The 23644-nt window shown below is 34.4% G+C and overlaps 1 protein-coding gene across 10 annotated transcripts in view; it reads right to left on the bottom strand.

Annotated features, from left to right (window-relative positions):
• Positions 1-23644, bottom strand: part of SLC38A9 (solute carrier family 38 member 9) — a 79747-nt gene that overhangs the window by 7190 nt on the left and 48913 nt on the right. For all 10 annotated transcript variants that reach the window (XR_004188966.2, XM_006206001.4, XM_072958690.1 and 7 more), the window contains 4 exons: positions 22227-22421; positions 20141-20248; positions 8164-8270; positions 356-469 (listed from right to left, as the gene is read on the bottom strand). Coding sequence is in view for 9 of the 10 variants with exons in the window: in XM_006206001.4 (XP_006206063.2) it covers positions 356-469; positions 8164-8270; positions 20141-20248; positions 22227-22421 (524 nt within the window). In the remaining variant the exon portion in view is untranslated. The remainder of the gene's footprint in view (positions 1-355; positions 470-8163; positions 8271-20140; positions 20249-22226; positions 22422-23644) is intronic.

The following is a 23644-nucleotide window of genomic DNA, read 5'->3' as shown; positions in this document are numbered from 1 at the left end:
AGGGTTTATAAATTCAAGACTACAACTAGTTAAAGTTCTCCACACATACAAAAATACTATGCATATAATAGGAATCATTTATTTGAGTACCTCAAGGTGCCAGCATGCAGTAGGTTTTCTCAGGAAGTCCATCTAAAAATCTATGGAGTATGTATTATACTATTTAATGGAAGAGGAAACTGAAGCGCAGAGAGGAGAAGGAAGGTACCTAAATTCTCACATGTACAGTAAACAGTAGAGATGGTATTCAAATCCAGGCCGGCCTGGTAATATATTTTGCTACTGTATCGTATTTGCTTGCTCTGCAGATATGAAAGTATAAACAATCACAAAGAGAGGGTACTCAGTGCCTTACCTGCTCTATACAATCTTTGGATAATGGTGGCGAAGGAAATGAAGCAAAAACCAAGATTCCAATATAGAGATAAGTTAATGTCACCAGCACATAAGCAATGGACAAGTCCCTCACCTGCAAAAAGATAATAAAATTCCCACAATGTTGAAGAAATTTTTAGTAAGTATGCCTGAATAGACTAACTAGTAAGACTGACCAAAAAAATAGAAGATACATCTTTTTGACCTTTATGTGTGTCTGTGTGTCTGTGTAATATCTCTGAGGTATCCAATCTGTTTAGGGAAAGTAGTTAAAACAAAATTCACATACTTTACAACTAGTCTGACCATTTTTTTTGACACCTTTTGAAATTAAGTCAGAATTTCAATCATGTTAAATCACCGTTTATGTTAACTTCCTAAGTCTACCAACAGGTAGCTTAGTCTATGTACTCCAGGACAGTAAGAAAATAAACAAATACTAAATACTAAAATAATAAAGCTAAGGGACAACAAGAAAGCAAGAATAAGCCAATTTCTGTATGACCTGCAGAATTAAAAATTTTCTTTTAGTGAATTAACTTGTTAAATCACCAAAGCATGCCTAGACCAAAAGAGACTGGTATACATTAAAATATATTTAATTAAGAGGGAAAGTTAGTTAAAGACCAGACAGTAAGCAGGTATTAAAGACAAGCTTAATAAACCTAAATAGTAAACAAAAGGAAATCAAAAGGCAGCTGTTCAAACAGCTGCACAATGTTATGACTGGAACCAGTAAACAAATGCAGAACATTAAATAAAGTGGACTGCTTTCTTCCACTGCTGTTCCCCATCCTCCCAACCTCCCATCCTCCCATCCCCATGCAAAGTAAAAAGCTCCCAGATATTTAATGCAGCCAGCTGTCAGATCCAAACAGAACAGATCCCGCAACTCATAAATCTGGTCTCCATCACCACTAAAGTTATGGCCAAACAATTCAGCACAACTAAATTATGGGAATAACCCTATTCATTTTTCATTTTAAACACAAATTACTTTGAAAGCTAAGAAAACAGACAAGAAAAAAATTATACACATTTTGCTTTAGTTTGATACCACACACACACACACACAAACAACAGACATTTGATATTAGGGAACATTTCTGATTTTGGGGAAAACGTTTCTTCTTAAACAGGCTAAAGCAATAGTAGAGAGTTATAAACTTTAGTGTTGATAAATTGACTTAAAAAGCAAGTAACAAACTATGAGAAATTCAAAGGTCAGGTCTAAGTTGACAATCAGCTTGAAAACAAACCAGGGATTTCCATATCTAAATTAAGCAGTGGACAGGCCTATGAAACTACAGGAACCTGGATTATGGAGATTGCACATTATTTTGGTTAGGCTTCCTGCAAAGATGTGTACCTCAGCAAACTCTGGGGAAAATCTGATGAAGACAAAAAGGCTAAGATGCAGGGCCTTCCCTATAAGAGTTTTCCCCTTTTGCTTCCCTGTTCTTATAGCACTATATACATATCTGAAATATAGCATCTGTTACCCTATATTGTCATTGTCATTAATTTTTATTATAGAAGAATCTATATTCATGGTATGAGGATCTCTACTGGAGAGAAAATGTCCCTCAACACCCAAAAAGTAGCCAAAGGTAGTAGTCCTCCTATCATGTTGATATTTTAATTTTTCTATATCTAATTTGGTCCATACTACTAGATTATGAGATCCCTGAGAACAAAGACTGTGTCTTTTCCATCTTTAAATCCTTCATACCCAGGACAATATCTGCCACATAGCAGGAACTTAGTAAATGTAGATAAAAATAACCATGTTGTCTACAAATATTAAGTGCTTCTAGGTACTAGGCTCTGTGCAAAGCACATTACATATATTATCTCATTTAATGTAAGTACAATAATTTTCTTCATTTTATATATGTTAGTTAGTATAGCAAGGTTACAAGATTTGCTCATGGTTACAAAGTGAATAGTTGGGGAAGTTAATATTCAAACCAAAGACTTTCTGGCTCCAAATTGTATGCCCCTAAATACTGCAATGGAGATCTAACCAGTTTCTAATATATATGTGTCATAGTTAATAAACAATAGCAAAGAAAACAATGAAAGAGAGGTTACAAGTTGTGAGTAACAGAGGATACAATAAAGCATACATATAGATGCAAGAAAAATACTAGAGAAATACAATAATCAGAAAAATTCTATTTCATAGTAGCCCAAATGTACATTCAAAAGAACTAGGTCAAGAGTTGCATATCTGTTTTCATCAGAAAATAATGAACAGAAATGATATTTTAATATAAAAGCAGCTGAGGTTTAGCATGGTCCTGGGAAACATGCCACCTATGAATAGCATGCACACATGTGGGTTTTGCTATTCTCTGGCTTGAATAAAAGCCACCACTATTCTAAGCCTAGAGATATAGCCACTTAAAAGCCTATTTAATGGAAACGGGTGGAAAAAAACTGTTTTAGAAAACGAAGTTCAAAATAAAAAATGTTTAAAAATGGACACAAGTGACCATATGAGCTAGTAATGTGCCAAGTACCCTGTACACTAACGAGGTAACTTACTCTGCCTCACGGATGAGCAATGGCTGGCAGGGCTGGCAGCAGAAAACTAATGACAGGAAGAATGGCAACTCATAATGAGGACTGGGTTTACAGTGGGGCACAAGGCGATGTGGAGCACCTTCTGCTTCTCAAATATGATTTCTAATCTGTTCCACAGACTGTTGATAGTGAAAATACCATCCAGTGGTGCATTTACGAAAAAGATGACAGACCTACCCCGAACATTTACATAAAAACTTCTGCTGATGTATAGTTAAACAAACTACACAGATTCATAAGAAGCAAAAAGTAAATAAATTAATATATAAGGCATCTCAAATCATTTTTAAAGAACTAAGCAGGGTATAAAACTAAATAAAGATAGGCAAATCAAAACAAACAAACAAAAAACACTGTATAGGTTCTGATTCAAACATGACGAGGAAACACCAGGAGGTTAGTCCATATAGTCAGGGTGGTTATAAGACTATATATTCTGATGATAAGGAATGAGTTGGATGATCTTCAACTCTACTTTTTTTTTTTTTGGTGAAGATATGCCTTTGAAAAATAGAAATTATATCTCATTTAGTTATACATATAAAAATTATGTTTAGTGGGAAAAAAATCCATGAAATAAGTGAAAATTGGAAAACCTGGAAAATTTGATCACCATATCTGTTTAGGATAGGAGCCTCCCTGTCCTTCACAAACATCTTTAGATCCAATTATACTTTTTATAAAAGAGAATGAAGTCCTTTCTATTCTTTCATCTTCTTTTCTATTTTCAAACTTTTTAAAAACTCATCTCTGAATGACTAACACAATATCAACATTAAGAATCAAGAGTTCGAGACAATCTTTACATTTTCTGACTTAAACATCAAAAAAAATTGTATCACAATATTAACAAGAACCTTATGAGTCAAATTACTTACTGAAACCTGCTTAAAAGTATAATCATTAAACTAATCAAATGACAAAGTTTTTCTCAGAATATAGTACCTATTTAGCTTAGTTTATGCAAATACATAAGCCAATTCAGTATAATCAAAAGGAAACTGTAAATATTTACAAGTATTTAAAGTGTTTAGAATTTTGATGACACATGGCGGATCATAAATGTTAGCTTATCGTTAATTATTAATATTTTAAGCAATTAACATGAAGTATAACTGAGTTTCTGAAAGCTGGGCTACACTTCATATTCTAGTTTCAATTAAGACAGTAAGAAAACATCATCCATTTAAACTTTTAAGTCTTCTTAAAAAATATTTTCCACAAGTGACAAAAGCTGAGTCAAATTTTATTAGCTGAATCTCACATACTAGTTCTACAAAGTGTTAGTCCTAAAACTTAGTAGAAATGAGAATACATTTTATGGTATTTACATATGAAATACAGATTTCAAGGCCCGCTGAATGTTCTAGGAAGAAAGGCAGGACTCTTCCTACGTCCTTGGGGGACCATGAAATTCTCAGCTCTCTATCCAGTCCTGAGCTTCTCACAATGAGGAATGCACACCTCCAGATAAACTGATGTGAATTTCCAGAAAAGTAATTCTACTTAAGAATTTTCAGAAGCAAAGTTAAGAATAGACAGCCCTCTCTTTTCATGAAGTATGAGACTGTGAAAGTGCCTGGACACCTTTTAGAGGAAAATGCCTTCACAGGTACAGCACAGCTGGGGATGACTTGTTCCTGCTCCTGCCGCACCACTGTTTGCTATCTCAGTAATAAGTCAGTCAGGAAGCTGCACTGCAGCCAAAGCTTGCAGGTACTGGGAAGACACCTGTGAAACCTCACTGAATGAGAATTACTAACCAGCCACAACATAAAATCCCTGGAGAAGGGCACACAGGAAATGAATCTAAAAGTGAAAGGACCAGTTCAGATGCCAACCAAGACTCTGAGAGTCACTACAAGAAAAACTCCTTGAGGTGATTGTTCTAAGACTCTAAGATTTTCCAAGTTGGTTCTTGATGAGAGTCCATAAGCGATTCATTGACTTGCACAGTCCTTCAGATGCTGTTAAGCAGCATTACTTCCATCAGTACTGAGCAGCTGCAGTCACCACTGCAGATGCTTTAATAAATTGATTATCAGTTGTTAAAAAAAAAAGTGACCGTGCAGTGCAATCATAATAATCGATGGGAAAAATTAAGATTGTTCCATGATGTTTGACAATTTTTGTCAAAACATTAAAAACCCTCTCACTGTCAGTTACAAATGTATAAGGCAATGAAAAAAATAGTAAAACTAATATTAATTTAGTACACTAATTTAAAACATCAGAAACATTGAGAATTAAAGTGTTTTATTTCTTTGTAAAAATTTATGAAGAGTAGTTTAAACAGTGCTTCCTCCTTCCACATATCTTTAAACTTCCTAAAACTTGTGGTAGGCAGCTTAGTTCAAGTGGCAATGAGTCAGGAAATTTGTGAAGAGAAAGGGATTTAAAAATAAAGGCCATAAAGTATATCTTCAATTTTCCCTCTACATAGTAAAGTTCCAAATGTTTATTTAGGATAAATAAGATTTTTCTTTCTATTCCTTCAAAAGACTTAAATCTGTTTATGACAAAAGTATAAGCACAATAAGACTAAACATTTCCAGGATAAAAATCAAATCTAAAGTGTGAGGGATACAGAGAAAGAAAAAAACTATGAAAATACATTTTGCCTAAGAAAAGTCACAGAAAATAAGAAAACCTAATCTTTTAAGTTTTCCAAAAGTTATGGCAAAAACAGAAACAAGAATAGTTATATGATCCTTATTGCCAAATAATGAGTTCATTAAGAGAAATTTTCTTAGACTTGAAAACAGAAAATTCTCTCACAATCTTTATATAAAGGATGTTGAACAATCTAACAAAGAATATCCCAATTACAGTTCTTATAAAACAATGAAGCAACACTCTGCACATGGCTTTCTTGTATTACCATGAACCCTTGGTAAAAGGCCACTTTTAACATTAAAATCCAGTGTAGTGATGAGAGAACGAAAGAAAGAATTGATGTGATTCAGTTATGTGTATTTCTGGGAATCTAATTTATTACTATCAAGGGAAGAAATTTTGGAGAAGAGTTAATATGTTTCATTTCAAAACAAGTTTAAAGGCACTAGAAAGAATCTGAAGGGGAGGATATCTTCTCCTGTTAACATAAAGAACCACAGTCTGTAAATGTCAGGAAAGCAAGGGTAAGAGAGGTAGAAGAGCTAAAAATTTCTAGCCCCTACTATACATCACAGCAGGTTAAACACTTCTCCTGTTTTATAATATTTAATTAGGATTAAAACCTTGAGAGGAAGGTACCAAATAATGCTATTTTTACACATGAAGAGAATTAAATTAGAAGGTTACCAAGTTAGGGAGTTTGGAAAATCCAGGTTTACTCAATTGCAACACCATTCACAGGTAATATGCCAGATGTGTGTTACCAGATAACACTAAAGATGAAAATGGGGTGGGAAGGGGATGGGAAGGAATAAGTTGGGAGTTTGAGATTTGTAGATACAAACATATATAAAATAGATAAATAACAAGTTCATACTGCATAGCACAGGTAACTATATTCAATATCTATAGTAACATATGGTGAAAAATATGAAAACAAATATATGTATGTTCATGTGTGACTGAAGTATTGTGCTGTACATCAGAAATTGACTATAAATTGCTCTTCTTTTTCCAGTATCTTAAGTTAGAAGGTTAGATTACTGATTTGAGGTTTCTTCTTTTTTAATGTAGGTGCTTACAGCTATAAATTTCCCTTTAAGCACTGTTTTAGCTACACCCCATATATTTTAGCATGTTGCATCTTCTTTCAGTAATCTCAAAGTGATTTCTTCCTTGACTCAATATTTAGAAGTATTTTGTTTAGTTTCCACATATTTGTCAATTTCCCAAATTTCTTTCTGTTATGGATTTCTAACTTCACTGTGGTCAAAAAACATACTTGGTATGATTTTAGACCTTTTAAATTTATTGTGATTTGTTTAATGAATCAGAATATGATCTATCTTGCTAAATGCTTCTTGTGCATTTGAAAAGAATGTGTATTCTGCTGTTTGAGAGAAGACTTTTATAACTGTCAATTAGAGCAAGTAGATTGACAGTGTTTTTCATGTCTTCTATATCCTTATTTTCTATTTCTTCTATCAATTGTTCACAGAGGGGTGATGAAATCTCTAATTATAATCATAGATTTGTCTACTTCTTGCAGTTTTGACAGCTGCTGTTTCATTTTCTTGGAAACTCTGTCATTGGGTGCACACATTTTTAAGATTATTATGTCTTCTTGATGAATTGATCCCTAAAGATCATCATATAACATCCCTCTTTATCTATGGCTATACTCCTTGTTCTGAAGTCTACTTTGTCTGATACTAAAATAAACACTCTACCTTTCTTATGTTTAGTGTCTGCATGGTATATCCTTACATTTAAAGGAAGTTTCTTGCAGATAGCATATAGTTAGGTTTTGTTTTTTAATCAGACTGACAATCCCCATTTCACGCCCCCCTCCCCCCTCCGTGGTTACTCTTTTTTTTTTTCTTCTTCTCTTTTTCTCCTATTTAAAAACATTTATAGTTTTATTTAAGCAACTATTTTATTTTTTGTTTTTTTTGGGGGGAGGTTGGTAATTAGGTTTACTTATTTATTTTTTAATGGCGGTTCTAGGGATTGAAACTAGGACCTCACGTGTACTAAGCACATGCTCTACCACTGAGCTATACCCTCTCCCTGACAATCCCTATCTTTTAATTGTAGTACTTAGACCATTTATAATGTAATTATCAATATGATTGGGTTTAAATCTATTATCTTCCTATTTATTCTCTGTTTGTCCCATCTAGTCTTTCTTTCCTTTTTCCTGTCTTCTTTTAGATCACTTTGGTATTTTTAAAGATTTTATTATCACTATTGGCTATTAGCTATACATCTTTTTTTTTTTTGTAATTGCTCTACAGCAGGGGTTGGCAAACTCTGGCCCATGGGTGAAATCTGGCTCACTGTCTGTTTTTGTAAATAAGGTATTCCTGTAAAATAGCCATCATCCACTTGTTTACATACTGTCTGTGGTTACTTTTATGTACACAACAGGAGAGCTGGGTGGTTGTAACCACATGGCCTGCAAGGTCTACAGTATTTACCACCTAAACCGTTACAGAATAAGTTTGCTGATCACTGTTTTATGGTTTAAATTTAAATATTAAGATCTAGTAACAAAAGTCTATTCTTCAGGTAATTACTCACATTGTTTTCTTGGTTCTTGTTGTTCTTTAAGAGTGTGATAATGCAATTATGAATAAAGAAAGCAAGGGTAAGCACTCCAGTCAGCTGTGGAAACTGAAATCTTATCTCTAGGAGAAAAAGAGAGGGGGAAGAAAAAAACACATTAAAAAGTGACAACTAGAAAACGAATATTAGTAGTCAAAAGTTGTTTACTAAAATCAGTTGTCTCTGTTTTGTCTCGGGAATAAGAATATTAAAATGTCTTCACAAAGTTCCTCAAGGCTAGCACTATACTTGAGTAAATACTTGAAAAGGGAAAGAAAAGGAATCAAGAAATGACTACTCTGCAAGAGTACTTTATATCAGTTATTCCTGTTTGAGGTCATACAACTAGTATGTTGCAGAGCAAGATAAAAATTCATGGTCCACATGATTAAGAAATGGGCAGAAGACCTGAATATACATTTTTTCCAAATTAGATATACAGATGGCCAAGAGGCACAAGAAAAAATGATCCACATCACTAATCATCAGAGAAATGCAAATCAAAACCACAGTGAGATACCACCTCACATCTCACACAAAACAGCTACCATTAAAAATAAACAAATAACTAATGTTGGTGAGAATGCTGAGAAAAGGGAACCAGAGTACACTGTTGAGGGGGATGTAAATTGGTGCAGCCATTATGGGGGACTAAAAATAGAATTACCATATGATATTACTGCTGGGCATTTATCTGAAGAAAATGAAAACATTAAGTCAAAAAAAGTAATGCATCCCAATGTTCACAGCAGCATTACTTATAATAGCCAAGATATGAAGCAACCTAAGTGTCCATCAACAGATGAATGGATAAAGACGTTGTGGTATATACACACAGACACACACACAGAGACATACACACACACACATATATATATAATGGAATATTACTTGGCCATTGAAAATAATGAAATCCTGTCATTTGCAGTAATGTGGATGGACCTAGAGAGTACTATGCTTAGTGAAATAAGTCAAACAGAAAGACAAATAGTGTATGTTATCCCTTATATGTAGAATCTAAAAGATAACAAATGAAAGCAACAAAACAGAAACTGACTCACAGACACAAAGAATAAACTAGTAGTTACCAGTGGGAAGTGGGAAAGAGGGAGGGGCAAGATAGGAGTATGGGATTAAGAGATACAAACCACTATGTATAAAATAGATAAGCACTGAGGATATATTATACAGCACAGGGAAATATAGCCGTTATTTTGTAGTAACTTTAAATGGAGCACAATCTGTAAAAATATTGAATCACTACATTGTACACCTGAAATTAACACTATAAATCAACTATACTTCATTTTAAAAAATTAGGGTCTGTCTGACTCAATAAAGTTCTTCTATTGCCTGAATTTGCCAGAAAAATACCTTTAGAAAAGTAATCAGGGAAGGGAGAATTGGTCATTTAACATTCTTCAGTGGCTAATCTAAAAAGCACCACTTAAAAATATTGGAAATAACTGTCTACATAGAGGGGAATGGTTAAACTATGATACAGTTGCTCAGTGGTATACAGTATGTAAGAATTATGTACTAGAGAAATATTTTATGCTATGGCAAATGTTCATGATTCCAACAGCATGTATAGTATGATTTTACTTTTATTTTAAGAAGTGTGTGTGTGTGCATAAAAAAAAAAAAAGACTGTAGAGATAGCCACAAAGTGTAAACAGTGGTTATCTCTGGCTAATGGGATTTATTTTAAATTAACAGTCGACTTACCTATATTCTCTAAATTTTCTACAATAACACAAAATTACTTTGAATTAAGAATTAAAAAATAACATTTAAAAAACACTGTCAATTTCTGTTTTTGAGGTCTGCTAATATAAAAATGAAAAAATTGCTTTTATGCAGAATAAGACCATGATTTACTCAAAACAGTGATGGATCTAGGCAACATAGGTGGCAAAGTGGAGAACAACCCATCTCAAGGGATTCCTTAGTGTAAAAAGTAGAAATGAGAAAAGAAAGTCCATCGACTTTTTGCTATAATAGTTTAGGGAAGGAAGTGAGAAAGATTAAGAATCAAGCATTAGCTCTAAAAGAAATCAATCAAGAAGTAAGATAGTAAAAAAATTATATACTTTTGTTTTCTATCAAGTTTACTGTCTATTAGCTTTCATCTGAGTTTTTACCTGTGGAAGCAATTCAAGTGTATTTTTCTTAGGAAAATTCTCCCTTTTTCTGTCTATAATCTTAAATTTTTTACATCTCAGCAATAAAATAAAATACAGGGACAACTCCCCCTTTTGTTAAAAAACTCAATAAAGTGGGAATAGAAGGATACTTTCTTCACAAGAAAAAGAATGATCACTTCAGAACAACAGTTAGCATCATACTTAAATAATTATAATAGAAGCCCCATTTCTTGGAAGATGATAAAATTATTATTTACACATGATTTATTATTTGGAGATAGTATTTGTAGAGAAACAAATAAAAAACTCTCAAGTAAGATTCAAAGTCATCAAATCACAAAGGAAGCGAGCAAGAAAGGAAGAAAGCAACAAAGGGATTACAAAAAAACCAGAAATCAACTAAAAGGCAATAGTAAGTTCAGACATATCAGTAATTACTTTAAGTGTAAATGGACTAAATTCTCCAATCAAAAGACAAAGAGTGGCTAAATGGATAAAATAAACAAGACCCAACTAGATGCTACCTATAAGAGACTTGCTTCAGCTTTAAAGACACACATAAAAACATAACAAATATAGTAACAATAAAGGTTTGAAAATTGTGAGAATTACCAAAATGTGACACAGAGACATGAAGTGAACAAATGCTGTTGGAAAAATGATGCCTAGAGACTTTTTTAATGCAGGGTTGCCACAAACCTTCAATCTGTAAAAAAAAAAAAAACAATACCTGGGAAGTACAAATCAAAGCACAATAAAATGAGGTATGTGTACAGATTATTTTCCAGAGAAGACATACAAGCAGCCAAAAGGTACATGTAAAAGTGCTCAACATCATTAATCATCAGGGGAAGGCAAATCAAAAACACAATGATATATTGCCTCACACCTGTTAGAATGGCAATCATCAAAAAGACAAGATATAACAAGTATTTGTCAGGATATGGAGAAAAGGGAACCCGTGCATTGTTGGTAGGAATGTAAATTGGTGCAGCCACTATGGAGAATGGTATGATGGTTGCTCAAAAATCTTTAAATAAAACTACCATATGATCCAGCAACCCTACTTCTCGGTATACATCCAAAGGAAATGAAAACAGTTATTTTGAAGAGATATCTGCACTATGGTCAATGCAGCATTATTTGTTAATAGCCAAGATTTAGAAAAAACCTAAGTCCATCAACAAATGAATCAATTAAGATGTGGTAAAATATATACAATGAAATAGTATTCAGCCATGAGAATAACCTTCAGCTGCAGCCTCTTTGGGATCTGCAGATTTAATCAAGCAGAAGTCACACGCTTGCTGGGCAGCCGCTAGCCAATGACCGAGCAAAGCAGAGTACTAGGGCCTGATCACTTTTGCCCAACCCTGGCCTCCTCTGCAGGCAGTCTTTGACAGAGCTCACATTGGGTTGGCTATGACATTCTGAATCTGTTCCTACCCAATTGTCCTTCCCTCCTTCTCTCCTTCCAGATCTGAGCTACAATGTGGTCTGATGTAGCAACTGACTCCTGCTCGCACTCTCCTTTTAATAAGTGCTCCATCAATTAATCTCTTGCACATCTAACTCCATTTTGATGTCTGCTTACTGGAGAACTTGAACTGACAGAGTTGGTATTGGAAGTGGTTTAAGATAGCAGGCAGTGAGATGGTATCTGAGCACAGGATCAGTCATCTCCCAGCTGAATGATCATCTCAGCAATACTTCGGCTTTATCCCATGGTTATGTCAGTGTTTTCACCATCATTGCTTTTCTACATATCCTGTTGATTCAGAGAGCGAATAATGAGGCTATAGCGCCTCTGACCTCAGCTTAACTTTTTGGGGCTTGTTTGTTTTGGTATTTGACTACAGCAGCTACATTATGAATTCTATTTTTAGGCAGGGAATTATAGGACTATTCTTCCATTACCCTACTGACCTAAAGACATAGAAGCCTATCTCTTAGTTCATCCAACCCCAAATAAAGGGAAGGAGAGTCTTATAGCCAACTAGAGTTATTTTTAGCTTGGAATAGAATGCTCTTCATGATCTGGCCTTTGCCGCTTTATCCTTATCTCTTATTACTTCCCCAACAAGTACTCTTTCACTTCGGCCATCCAAACTGTAATTTCCTAAATGGGTTCATGCATTCTCAGACCTTAATTGTTACTTAAACAGGTTGACTCCTTGACTTGGTATAAGCCCCTTCCTCCAATCCTTCATTTAAATAACTCCTTTTGGTCTTAAAACATTCCCTATTTAGAATCCTCCTCTTGATTCCTAATTTACATGTAATTTCTCTATACTACTATACTATGTCTCTTGCATCTTTGTACTACGATCATTAATTCCCAATGTGGTCTGACTGCTCAACTGTAAGCTCCCAGGAGGCAGCAGGCCATGTCTTTTTGGACAATGTATGACACATAATCAAAGGCATTCATTTATTTTCAGAATAAAGGACTCTCAGACCCAGAAGTGGTCAACATTCTATTTTAAACTGTTTAAATGATTTTGCTTTTTGCTAAGATTTATTAGTTTTCAATAAGCTCTCTTCAATTTAGCTGATCTCTCCTGTCTTTTAGAGCAATCAACATCTATTACCTCTCCAATGCCTCCTGAAGCAACTTGTTAGTTGATTATTTTCTAATTAAGGCAGTTGAAACCACTGTTGTTTCTAACTTGTCAAATTAAACACCCAGCTTTTTCCCATTAACCAACAAAAACTGTCTTTTTCAGTGAGTTTCTTGAAAACCTAAGATTATTTTTAATAGCTTTATTAGGATATAATTCACATAATTTCACCCATTTAAAGTGCACAATTAAAGAATTTTTAGTATATTCACAGAGTTGTGCAACCATCACAATACTTTACTCCTTTCTATTGCCAAATGATTTTCCATTGTATGGCTATACCACACATATCTATTCATCAGTGATGGGTATTTGTACTGTTTCCACTTTTTGGCTATTATGAATATTGCTGCTAAGAACATTCACGTACAAGTTTTTGTGTGGAAAATATGCCTTTTAAAGAACCCATTTACATCATAATCAATGTGTAGTAAATTAAAGAAGATGGATTCCTTCACAAAGTGGTTTTAAAGAAACCCCAAACCTTCAATCATTCTCAGACTGCTTATTTTATTAAGGAAGGAAGGAAGAAGAGAGGGAGAAAATAATTGAATACATTAATCTGACAAAGGACATGCATAGAATGTATAAACAACTCCTATAAATCAATAAGAATAAAACAGACATAAAAGTGGGCAAAAGACTTGAAGAGGCACTTGACAAAAGAGGAAATTCAAACTGCAAATTCACATATAAAAAGGTGTTAACTTTATTAGCCATCTTGGAAATGCAAGTTAAAACTACATACCACTACATACCCACCAGGAAAGCTAGATGAAACAGATGGAAAATAGAAGTGTTGGTGAAGACATGGAGCAATTAGAACTTTCAAACACTGCTGGTGGGAAAGAAAATTGGTATAACCATTCTGGAGAGCTGTTTGGCAGTACCTACTAAAGCAGAATACATGCATACCCTTTGACCTAGCAATTCCAATTCCACTCCTAGGTTTATACTCAAGAGAAAGCAGCCATATGTTCACCAAAAGATACATATGAGAATGAAGAGTGCCACACTAAACATAACAGTCAAAAACTAGAGACTATTTCAATGTCCCTTAACAGTAAAAGACAAACTGTGGTATAGTTATACAATGAAATGCCAATGAGAATGAATAAACTATGAATACACACAAAAATACGGCTCAATATCACAATATAATGGTGATTGAAGAAACCAGACACAAAAGAATACATACTGTATATTCTATTTATATTCAGTCAAAAAACAGACAAAATTAACTTTTGGCATTTGAATTTAGAACAGTGGTTATCTTTGCAGGGAGACAGCATAGCGACTGGTAGTGAGAATGAGAGGGATTGCTGGAGTGCTAATAATTTCTGTTTTTGATCTGGGTGCTGGGTATCTAGTGTGTTCAGTTTGTGAAAATTAATCAAGCTATACACTTATGAGTTGTGCATTTTTGTATATGCACATTTTACTTCAATAAAAAGTTCAAAAGCAAAAACAAAAAAAATGTGGGGCATATACATAAAAAGTAAAACAAGAGAAATTCCATTACATTTGGAGGCATTATAAAGTACTGAGTGAGGGGTAAAATGTAGTTTATTCTTAATGAAAAGCGAATAACAAAACTATTTAAGCTTTTTTTTTGAGTGAGGGTAGGTAATTAAGTTTATTTATTTTTTAGTGGAGGTACTGGGGATTGAACCCAGGACTGAGATATACTCTTCCCCCCAAAACTATTTAAAGTGTATGTGGTTAGAAAATTATTTTTTTCTGGTTGCAGAAACTTTTATATCACTACCACCCCTAAGTTTCCCATCTCCAATCCCAATACAACCATAATTTTGATTTTTCAGAATCAATATTCAATGTTTTATTTTTTATGATTATTATGTATTATTCATCATTAAGCCACAGAATATATTATTACATCTTTCTTTCTTATATAAATACACTTTTGTTGACCTGCTTTATTGGAGGTAATAACTGACTTTTTCCTTTTTGGTTGCCTAATTTTCCAGTTAACACTAATTCTTCCCAAACTCTCCAAAAGAATGGAAAAAATTTCATCCATACAACATATCAAATAATCTTTTTCATTTAATTTTTTTCTTGGAGGAAATGCCTCCTGGGGCCATCTGTCTACCTGCTGTTGTCTGGGCTGGTTGCTTGCTAGGCCTGCTGTACAGCTGTATCCTAGGATTTCCCTTCACCATTATTCTGGGAATTTCTTGATTTACTGCTTCTTTTTGGTGGAGGCATTTTGTAGTTTTTTCCTGAGAAAGAGTGCATGGAAGGTAAAATTTTGTGAGACTTTACTTTCTGAAAGTTTCTTTATTGTACTCTAACACTTGAATGAGAGTATGGTGGGATTAAGAGTTTTAGGTTAAAGTAACTTATTCTGAGACCTTCGATGACACTTCTATTGTCTTCTAGTTTTCAGAGTTGTTAAAAAGTCTGATACTATTCTGATGCCAGACTTTTTGTACAGATCTGTCCTTCCCCCAGAAAGCTCTTTTCTTTTTCCCTGGTGTTCTAACATTTTATGATGATATATTTTGGTGTGGGACTCATTCATGCCTGGGCACTTTGGGTCCTTATATCTAGAAATATATGTTCTTCAGTTCTGGGGAAATTTGATAATTTCCTCACCTTCATTTTCTTCTTTATGGAACTATTTTCAGCTGAATATTGGACCACCTGGATTAATTCTTTAATTTTCTTATCTTTCCTATTTTTCCTACCTCCTTCCCATCTTCTCTTCCTCCCTCCCTCCTTCTCTTTCTTCTTTCCAACCATCCATCCATCCATCCATCCATCCATAATTTCAACTCTACTTTTTGGGAAGTTAGCTTTATCTTCCAAATTTTCTTTGAATTCCTAATTTCTATTACATTACATCCTAGACCAAACTCTCCCCTTCTTTCCTTTCTTTCTTTGCATCCAAATATCATTTCATGGATATATCACTACCTTTTGTCACTCTGAGGATGTAATGTCTAGAATTTTGCTTTTGTTCCCTCTTATTCTTTTCCCTTTAAGTTCCTTTTTAATCTCTCTTGTTTTATTTTTATATAAGAGGCTTTCCACAAATATCCACAAGTGATCTTTGTCTGTTTATATTTAAAAGTGAAGTACTAAAACAATGCATATTTAGTAGACATCAAAATGGTTGGATACAAGCAAGGTACCTGCCATTTCTTTGGTAGAATCCAAATATCCGAGACTTTGGGTCTTTCCTCTTGGGCTTATCAGTTTCTCCTGAGGAGAATCCTCTATTACCCTATGCTGTCAGCACTCCAGGAGCCAAGGAGTAAAGAAAAGAGAATTGGAGGGGCATAGGGTGGGCGTATGGTCTCATCATTCAGCATATATGCTTCCACTTAACCCATTTTCAGACTAGAGTTTATTCCTACCCTTTTGTTGTGCTTGGCAAACCCAAGTCCAGAGCCTGTCTGATTTAGTTTCTTCTATGTCTCAGTAGGTTGAAGAGGAAAAGGGGACGGCTTATATCTAATTATTCCTGATGTAAACTTTCAAGGAATTCTCCCATTTTAAGCCTTTCTCCTTACCCTTGCTTTCTGAGTTACCCAAATGTCTCCAAATGCTGAGGTTTTCAAGGATTGTGTAGTTCAAACTGACCTCCTCTCTACAGAAACTTATATTTCAGCTTTCTCTGCTTTGCTGTCAGTTACCAACCATGTATCAGTTTTCTAGCTTCTAAAAATCTGCTGCTGTCTCTTTGCCACTGTCTCTTCTATAGATTCTTTGTGTTTTTTTTTTTACATTTCTTTCTATATTCTTGGTTTAATGGGATTTAGGAGGGAGGAGATATAAGCATTTATTCATTTAATGGTTATTTATTGAGCACTCACTATATGCCAGAAGTTTTATAGGTCTTGGGGATAAACAGTAATAGAAAAGTATAAAAAAACAAAAACAAAGATTTATTTTCTCAGAATGCTAACATTCTAGTTAAGGGAGACAGACACATAGGTTAAAACAAACAAACAAAAAGATACAGGTGTTCCTTACCATCTAAACTTTCACTATCTGAATTCAAGAACCAAAATAGATTCAGAAACATTTTTAGATAAATCCTTTGTCATCTTAACTTGTGCTACTTTCTGTCTGAAATTCAGGAACCAAGTGGATTATAATAATAGATATGCCTCAATATTTGAATTCATTGTCAGAAGCAGGAACTTAATAGGTTTAGAGGGATACTTGCACATGAGATATGGTAGTGATGAGAGCTCTAAAGAAAATAAGGCACAAGAAGAAGGGGTGAGGAAGGAAGGAAGTCAGGGAAGACCTCTCTAACAATACCAACCACGTAGATAACTGAGAAGAAGACAATGACATTTCCTCCACAGAAAATACTAAGTGCAAAGATTCTGAGATATGAGTGTGCTTGGCTTTTTTCTGGAACAGCAAGGAAGACAATGTGGCTGGAGTAGACTGAATAAATGGGAAAGTAATAGGGGATGAAATCAGAGAGGAAGCCAGGAATCAGATCATACAGGGCCTGAAAACTATGATAAAGACTTGCCTTAATTCCAAATGAGATGGGACCATTAGAGTCTTTTAAAGGTTATGTTTTAAAAACATCACTCCATCTGTTAGGTGTAGAACAGAACATGGATGGGGAGACAAAGTGGACACAGTGAGATTAGTTATGGAGCTACCACAATAATCCAGGTGAGATTAGGAGCTCGACATAGTGCTTTTTGGTGGAAATGGTAAGAAGTAGTCTGTCAATTCATTTTGAAAGTACAGCCACCATGCTTTGCAGATACACGAGGTGAAAAAAAAAAAAAAGAACAATCAAATATGACTCCAAAGTGTTTGGCCTGAGCAAGTGGTAAATTGGAACTACCATTTTCTGAGATAGAGAAGCCTGGGAGAAGAATAGGTTAAGCTGGTTGATGGGATGGAGGTGAATGTGGAAGAAAACAAGTATTTGATTTTTGTAAATTTAAGTTTGAGATACCCGGTGGACATCCAAGTGGAGATGTAGAAGGAGCAATGAGATATATGAGTATGGAGTTCAGTGGCAAGATCTGGGCTAGAGATAAAAAATTGGGACTAGTCACCATATAGACAATATATAAGTGACATTATTTAGGGGATAAAGGTAGAGAGTGGTCTGAGTAAACCCCAGATGACTCTATCATTTACTGGTCAGAAGTAAGAGAAGGAACAGTTACGTAGAAGAATCAAGAGAGAATGGGGTTTTAGAAGTTAAGTAAAAACTGTTTTAAGATGGAAGGAGTGACCAAATGTGCTCCATGCTGCTGATAGGTTGAGTAAGAAGAGGCATGAGATTTGGTCATTGAATTTAGCAAGATGGAGTAACTGGCCACCAGTGGAGTGATTAGGGCAAAAGCCTAACAGAAGTGAGTTCAAGACAAAATGGAGGAAGTGGAGACAGCGAACACAGACAACTCTCTCGGACAGTTTTTCTTTAAAAGGAAGCAAAAGCTAGAGGGGAAAACAAGGGTCATATGAGTTTTTTTGTTTTTAGATTAGGAGATAGGTTTGTATACTGGTAGAAATAATTCAGTAGGAAAAATCTGATCATACATGATTAAGGATAAAGAAAGGATAATTGCAAAAGTAAAGTCCTTGAGTAGGCAGGAAAAGATAAAGTGAAATACATGAGTAGATATTTTTCTCATTATTTTTCCAATTACCTGGGAGGAATGGTGATGGGATCTACTGAACTGAAAAATAAATTTTTAGAAACAAGAATGCATAAAGATACAATTAGAACTGCAAGTTTTATGAGAATTTTTCATCAGGATTATAAGGATTCACACCCTCCAAAATTCGCTGATTTTTAATTAGCCTTTACTGAAAAAGATTTATGACACATTTTCATTCTTGAGAAAGTCTTCAATCACAATAAAGTAATTAATTTCAGGACCATAAATATTTATACAAACCCCTTTTAGTCCTCATGATTCTCCCCTCATGTCATTTAGAAATGAAGTAAAGTGAAATAAATGGCTTGGTATCTATTTAAATATGTTCTCTTTTCCATCTCCTAAATAACTATTTATACTCTCCCTTTCCCTCATATTTATCTCTTAATGTCCTATGATTATCATAAACTTTTATCACTAAGACTCATTATAAATCAGTATAGATCTACTTTTAGAAAATAATTTTCTAGACTATTTTTATTAATCAATGGAAGAACTAGCTTAAAGTTGCCATTTTCATCAGTGTCTAATTTTAAATACAATCTGGGAAAGAAGTATGTCTTTCAAGCCCCAGTACTTCCTTTATTCTGAATTACACTGACTTTTTAGTCTTTGTGGGCTTCTAATAGAAATAAAAAAAAATCAAAGCTGATACATCCAGATGATCTGAAAATAAGTAATCATGGTAATATAAACAACAACTTCCAATGATCACCGACTTAACACACCTGGAAAACTCAGGAATGTTGTAATGAAAAAAACAAAAGGAGTGTAGACAACTATAATTACAGACTTTAGAGAGTATCATCAGATACTGAATAGAGACTTGAGATGCTAGACTGCTAGAATCAACAGTTGAAAAATGGAAAGAAAGCAGTCACTCTAAACCAACAACAGAATTTTGTATTACTTTCTCCTTATTAGTTTTTAAGACACAAGCATAATAGTCATTTCATTTTCCAGTCTGTCTCCTCATTTAGCATTATCCATTCATTACTCCATGGTGCTTCTATCATGTCCAAAATCCTCTAAATCTAGGTGAAACTTAATATATTGCCAAGTTACAGCAAAAAAAGGAGGAAGGGAACACTTAATAATCACTATCTTAATTAGCCTGAAAACCAGCAATATTAAAAAAAAAACCCACAAGGTGAATGATGATGTTAATTAGCTATATTCTCCACATATATTTATCACTGACTATGTTCTAAGTCTATGAAATTCTAGGGGTATGTTTTCTCAGAAGTCTAGAGAATGAGTTCCTGATTTTTCAGCTGCATCGTTAACTTCAATGAACTTCAACTCTCAAGTAGAAATAACAAAGGGCCCTGGTTATCCCTAACTGCAAAAAAATCAGTGTATTTTCAACTGTACTCCTGTTTTTAGCTTAATAGCATTAATAAAAATGCTTACCACAAAAAGTACCATTACTTGTTTTATAGTAACAATAGTTAACTTAAGATCGCATTATTGTAATTTATTAATTCTTTATTTGGCCAAAATAGCTCACCTGCGACAAAAAATTCTGTTGGCATAAACCAATGAAACTCCAAATGAAATCCCAAGCGAATAGCCTTCAAGGTAACAAGAAAAATCAAATAGAGAACGGACACTGTGCCTGTGAGGAAAAAATTCAGAAACCATTTATCATCTTTGTATGCTTTACAGACTATTTTACAATCAAGCTTTGTTTCTCCATTCTCAGAGAAGTTTGGAAAATTATTACCTTAATTGGCTATGCCCACTAAAACCCAAGTGAAATCTAAAAAACAGAAACAAGCTATGCGAGCTACCAGAAATCAAAGCAAAACTTTACGCAGTAGGCCTAAGAAGAACTAGATGAAAGTAGCTCATGTATTGCTGAATGCAAAACTGCCTGATTTATGAGCTAAGTTTCATGTTGGATACATCCATTAAAAATGGTAAGGTTATATACGAGAGAAAAAACCCAACATGAAACTGTCTCTTATTCTTTGTATTGGAAGTATTAGAAATAGTCAGTAAGTTGGAAAAGTCTGTCACAACACTTAGTGTAAGAGGACAGAAAGAAAAGTAGTGAATGTGGATCATAAACTTACTTGGGAAAAGCAATAATAAGCCAAATAATCCATGAGCAATCTGATCTAGTACCCAGATGAGGTTTTGATTGGGTAGTACCATTTGCTAGATGGAAAGATTACAGATGCCATTCACAGCTATTTATACACAGGATAAAGTGTGCACTCAGAATTTCAGAGTTTTTTAGTAGTCTGGAAGTTAGAGGATTTAAGGAATTAAGTCCAGTCATTATGGAGTAGAGTCAAGAAATCCAGGAAGGTTTCTAGAGGAATTAGATGCTAATTTCTCTAAAGAAGCTGTAAGTACTTTTAAAAGGGAAAGTATCAAGAAAAAAGGGGAAAGCAGAATATCCTCAAGGAGGCAGAGGATAATCAAGCTGGTTAGAAGTCTAGTGATTGTTCTGCCCAATTGAGCAAATTCTTCTGTAAGTTTATACGCTAACTTTTAAAGATCTGTTCCATAGGAAAGTTGGCAAGCAAATCAGGAAACCACAAATGAGCTTTATAAGCTCTACTGTGGGTTTGGAGGTTAGCTGATTCAGAAAGGATGAAAACAAGAGGCCAAAGCTTATATAATCACAATTCTTCATTTTCTGTGTGTGTCTGTGGTTGTCTTATAGTGAATTCTGTTGTGAGACGTAGGTACAGAGAAATACACTTACCTCTTCCTTTGGTCTTCTGAAAACCCAAAAGTCGTCTCCTTGATGTGATGAGTAACCCAATTATTTTGTACTCTAGGCTGCCTACCAGATCAGATCTATAGGGAGGAGGGGAAATCCTAAGGTCTATTTGGGGTTATCAGTTCTTTATGAATGATATCCTAGGCTTTAGTTAACCAGATCTGAGCTTTCGCTGGGGGTTCCTTTTGTCATCTTAAGGTTCAGCGTTATAAAAGAAGATAAAACATTCCTTTAGTGATTCAGCAATTTCTGAAATTTATTCTGTGATTTCAGAAATTTCTGAAAAATTGGTCTCACAAAAAGAAGTCTGTTCCTTTAAGGAGGTAACAGTGTTCCAAGAAAGAAAAAGCACTGAGGAAGAGAGCAAAAGCATAATAAGCCTAAAGAATCTGCCCTAGAGAATGATATCTCAGATTGAAAGTCAAGTGATAATTCTGTGCTATACTCTTAAATACAAACTGTGGGGGAAAATAATCCATAACCTTCCTTATTAAGTTCAAATATTTCCAACCCTTAGAATTGGAAATATCCACTTTGGATCTCTCTTCCTGGAATCTTAGTCTACTTTTTTTAAGTTGTACTCTTAGAGGAAATGAGGAATAATTGTTCAGTAAGGGAAGAATGGGAATCCCAACAATTCATTGTAAGAAAGGGATTGGACTTGAAATAGTCATCTACATTTTTCTCTGTGCCAAACTCCATAAAGAAAACCAAAAAGCAAGGTAACATATGAATGAATAAATTAAACATAGATGAACAGGCCTGGAAGGTAATTATTTCCCTAGTCAGATCATATTTCCACAGAATCCAGCATGCATTCTACTACATAGAGGTTCTATAACACAGTGCTTCAGCTTACCTAGGATATTAAATTTTGAAAAAAATGAAGGAGATTTGAAATTAAGCAGTGGCAGGAGGAGCCCTATAAGGTAAAAGGGCACTGTCTTGGATTTATTCCACCATTTTTCAAACTGTTGGATTTCCGTGTCATTGGCGTAGAAAACCATAGAGTCATTGTCAGGATGGTCACTGTTCCTGGCACTTGGACAAATCACTGCAATAGGAAAGTATCAGATTAGAGTAGACCACAAAGAGCAGAAAATGACTACCCTTGAGACTGACACTTGCTCTACCAACATCAGTTTTTACCATGAATACTAAGTTTCTCCTTTCTGGAAAAAAAAATAGAGGGTTATATTTAGATATATTTGGAATCTTTTACCTATAAATAATTAATGGTAGGAGGATGTTGGAAAATTTTGAGGTATATCCTTAATCTCTACTGGAAACTATAGTTATCCCACCAAATATCCTTTGATTTCATTGCCAGAGAGAAAATATTGGGTTGGATGATATTTGATCTTATTTATACAATAATATAAGAAATATCATTCAGGGTAATTGTTGTACTCATACAAAGGCCAAAGAAGAGGTTTCTCCTAATAATAAATAAAACCTATGGGTTTGGAATAAAAAGCGGACATCACTGAAATAACTGCCATGGTACTGCCAAAACCCAATTATTGCTTATAGTAAGCTTAAGAATCTTGAATTCTAGCAATCCAGAGTAATTCTCCTGGATTTTTATCATAGCTTATAGCAGCTCAAGAAATCAAGAGTCCAGACAACTGGGAAGTGAGTAAAATATATTTTTCTAAACACTGATCTACAAGTGGCAATTTCTTCTGTTAGCAGAAAGAATACAAATCATTCTCACTGTGTTTCTAGTTTGATAATGGTACTTTTGCTAGTAATCGGCTCTTTGTAAAGAATGCTTAATGTTAATGAAAAATGCTGAGCAACAATCACACTCATCACTAGTCAAAGAGAGAGTGATAGCCACTGTAAGTTCTGCTCTAAATTTTATTCTCTATCCATTATTTGGCATGCCACAAAGCCAAACACTTAATTTTCTTTCTTTCTTTGTCAGCATTTTAACATGTACTTTTTTATTCTATGCTCCGAACAGAAGTAAATTAACTTGAATTTTTCTTGTGCTAATTATTACAGTGGTAAAGGACACAGGCTATGGAAGTAAACTGACTGAATAAAGAATCTCAGCTCTCTCACTGAATGTTTATGTAACCTTAGGTAAGTCACTAACTTCCCTGTGCCTTGGTTTCTGTACCTAGAAAATGGAGAGAACAGTATCTACCATATTGAGCTGCTGTAAAACATTTAGAACAATGCCTGTACCCAGTAAGTATCCCATCAATGTCAGCTGTAATTTTTTATATTAACAAGGAAGGACTCACAGTGGAAAAAAATGTGAAAATG

This window comes from Vicugna pacos, chromosome 3, assembly GCF_048564905.1.
Source record: "Vicugna pacos chromosome 3, VicPac4, whole genome shotgun sequence".
In the NCBI taxonomy this organism is placed as follows: Eukaryota; Metazoa; Chordata; class Mammalia; order Artiodactyla; family Camelidae; genus Vicugna; species Vicugna pacos.
This window is presented reverse-complemented; position numbering and strand designations above follow the sequence as displayed.